At 35.7% G+C, this 2,394-nt stretch overlaps 1 protein-coding gene across 1 annotated transcript in view; it reads left to right on the forward strand.

Moving 5' to 3' along the window:
* The window catches only part of FGD6 (FYVE, RhoGEF and PH domain containing 6), a 153,448-nt gene that overhangs the window by 138,779 nt on the left and 12,275 nt on the right, over positions 1 to 2,394 (forward strand). Inside the window, exons 14-16 of the mRNA XM_012663990.1 lie at positions 195 to 297; positions 797 to 943; positions 1,732 to 1,834. Coding sequence (XP_012519444.1) covers positions 195 to 297; positions 797 to 943; positions 1,732 to 1,834 — 353 coding nt within the window. The remainder of the gene's footprint in view (positions 1 to 194; positions 298 to 796; positions 944 to 1,731; positions 1,835 to 2,394) is intronic.

The raw sequence follows: 2,394 nt of genomic DNA on the forward strand, positions 1-2,394 counted from the left end.
CTGGGGAAGAAAAACATCGCATTTGCTAGAGTGCCATAGGTTCTCTGTTGCCTACTCTGAGTATTTGTTCCCATAAAACCTTAGAAGTGCTTTTTTCTGGTATTGTTGGAGGGTGGTAGGATTTGTTGCCATGGGTGCAGGAAAAGAAGAAAAGCTGACATCTGGTTGATGGAACCTTCTTTTGCCCCCAACAGTTCTGCCACAGAAAGAGATGAATGGCTAGAAGCGATTTCCAGATCAATAGAAGACTATGCCCGGAAAAGAATCACCTTCTGTCCTAGTAGGAGTCTTGAAGAGGTATTGTCTTATCCTTCTTCTTCTTCTTTTTTTTTTTTTTCAGTGCATTTCAAACAGTTTTTACCTTTCAGATATATTTCTCAGGGGTTTAGAAAAGCAACATATCAGAGAATGATTGGAGGTGTGTGTCTAATTTCAGCACTAAGTGTCTATCCTACTATTAATGTCTAACTGCAAGTCAGTGATACCATATAGCATATCTGTGTATTTTCCTAGTTTTAAAACTTCATTGTAGAAAATTTAGAAAATACAGAATAGTTAAAGGAAGAAACTACTTGGCTGTCATCCTACTACCACAGGCATCTTTTTAAGTTAATTTTACATTAGAGGATTTTCAGAATGTAGCTAATCTTAGTAGTCTGAGCACATGAAAAATATAATGGCCCATATTTCAACCCACATCCTTAGTGATAACTGTGAGATGCCACTACCAAATAAAAAGGCTCAATTCTGTAGCAGGCAGTGTGCATGGAGATAATCAGTTGTTCTTCTTCCACAGGCAGACTCAGAAAATAAAGAGGAAGTTAGTCCTCTTGGGTCAAAGGCTCCCATCTGGATTCCTGATACCAGAGCCACAATGTGTATGATCTGCACAAGTGAATTTACTCTGACCTGGAGACGACACCACTGCCGAGCCTGTGGAAAGGTTAGCTAGGATAACACTCATCTACGTTGTGATTTTCCCATCATAAACCATAGTGGTTGAAAACAACAACAAAAGAATGATGATGGAAAACATGGATGGTGTTTTCTCTAAATATTTAGGGGTGTGGGGAATTTTGTTAGGGAACTTCCCCCCTCCCAACCCAAAGTTACTTTAGAATGTCAGTAATAGATAACATTCATTCAAAAACAACAACTAACAAATCCACAATTAAAATAGACCCTCACATTTACAGCTAATTGGGAACTTTCAGTGTTGAAGCTATCCCTAGTGATATTTCTAAGCCTTCAAGACTTTTAGTATTAGTAAAATGAGGATAGTAACAATGACATCACAGAGTTACTCTGAAGATTAAAGGAGATCCTGTTTAGAAAACATTTAGTACAGAGCTGGACACTTGTTAGAGGAGCAGAGAAGTGGTCGTTGCTACAGCAATGATAATGATTATGTTGACCACGATGATGGCTATCAGAACAGCTAACAGGATTTATTGTATGCCAGGCAATGTTCTAAGCATTTCGGACATATTAACTCCTTTATTATTTTATCTAGTAAGCACTCAGGAATCTGTGGCCTCTTCATCTTTCAAATGTGATACTGTGTGTTAGTTCATTACATGCTTAAACTCTGTTGAGTTATTATTAAGATGAAGTAAGATTCAATGACTATCAAACTGTTTTGAAAAGTGGACGGTACTATACATTGTAGCATACTTTATGGTTTGGAAACAAAAGTGTTTCTAATAAAATAATTCCAATGTGTTTTATCAGATTGTATGCCAAGCTTGTTCATCAAATAAGTATGGCTTAGATTACCTGAAAAATCAACCAGCAAGAGTATGTGAACATTGTTTCGAAGAACTGCAAAAATTAGGTAATATATAAGTAAAGATTTAACCAAAAATTCCTTTATTTCCCAGATGCTTTCAAACAACCTTCTGAAAGAATTATCTTTGTTACATTAGCAACATGTTTATTGATACTTGTCTCAAAATTTGTATTGAGCTTTCTTAACTCCTATTTTGTGGGAATTCCAAGAGAAGTCGGACTAGAATTTGTTTTTAATCTTCGAAAAAGGTTTTGCTAAGAAAACTAGTTGTAGAAATGTAATTACAGTGTAAAATGCTCAAAATAGTTAATAGGGCAACTTTAATTTTCAAGTAATTTTGAAGTTTGTAGTGTCACACAACAGTATGCTCATTACAAATCATTTTTATCTATCTGTAGAGTAATTCTCTAGGGAAATAAATACACTAAGCGGCACTTTGTTATCCTTATTCTAGTCGCTGGAACTGATTTAGTGAGATTTTATTGTATGTCTGAATGTGTAGCTTTTTGACCAAATACAAAACAGTACTTCATATTTGCCTACTCATTATTTGCAAGTATCCTACAGTTAAAGTGAATGCAGCTAGGAGGACTGCTCAGGTCTAT

This window comes from Propithecus coquereli, unplaced genomic scaffold (assembly GCF_000956105.1).
Source record: "Propithecus coquereli isolate 6110/MARCELLA unplaced genomic scaffold, Pcoq_1.0 Scaffold85, whole genome shotgun sequence".
Taxonomy (NCBI): Eukaryota; Metazoa; Chordata; class Mammalia; order Primates; family Indriidae; genus Propithecus; species Propithecus coquereli.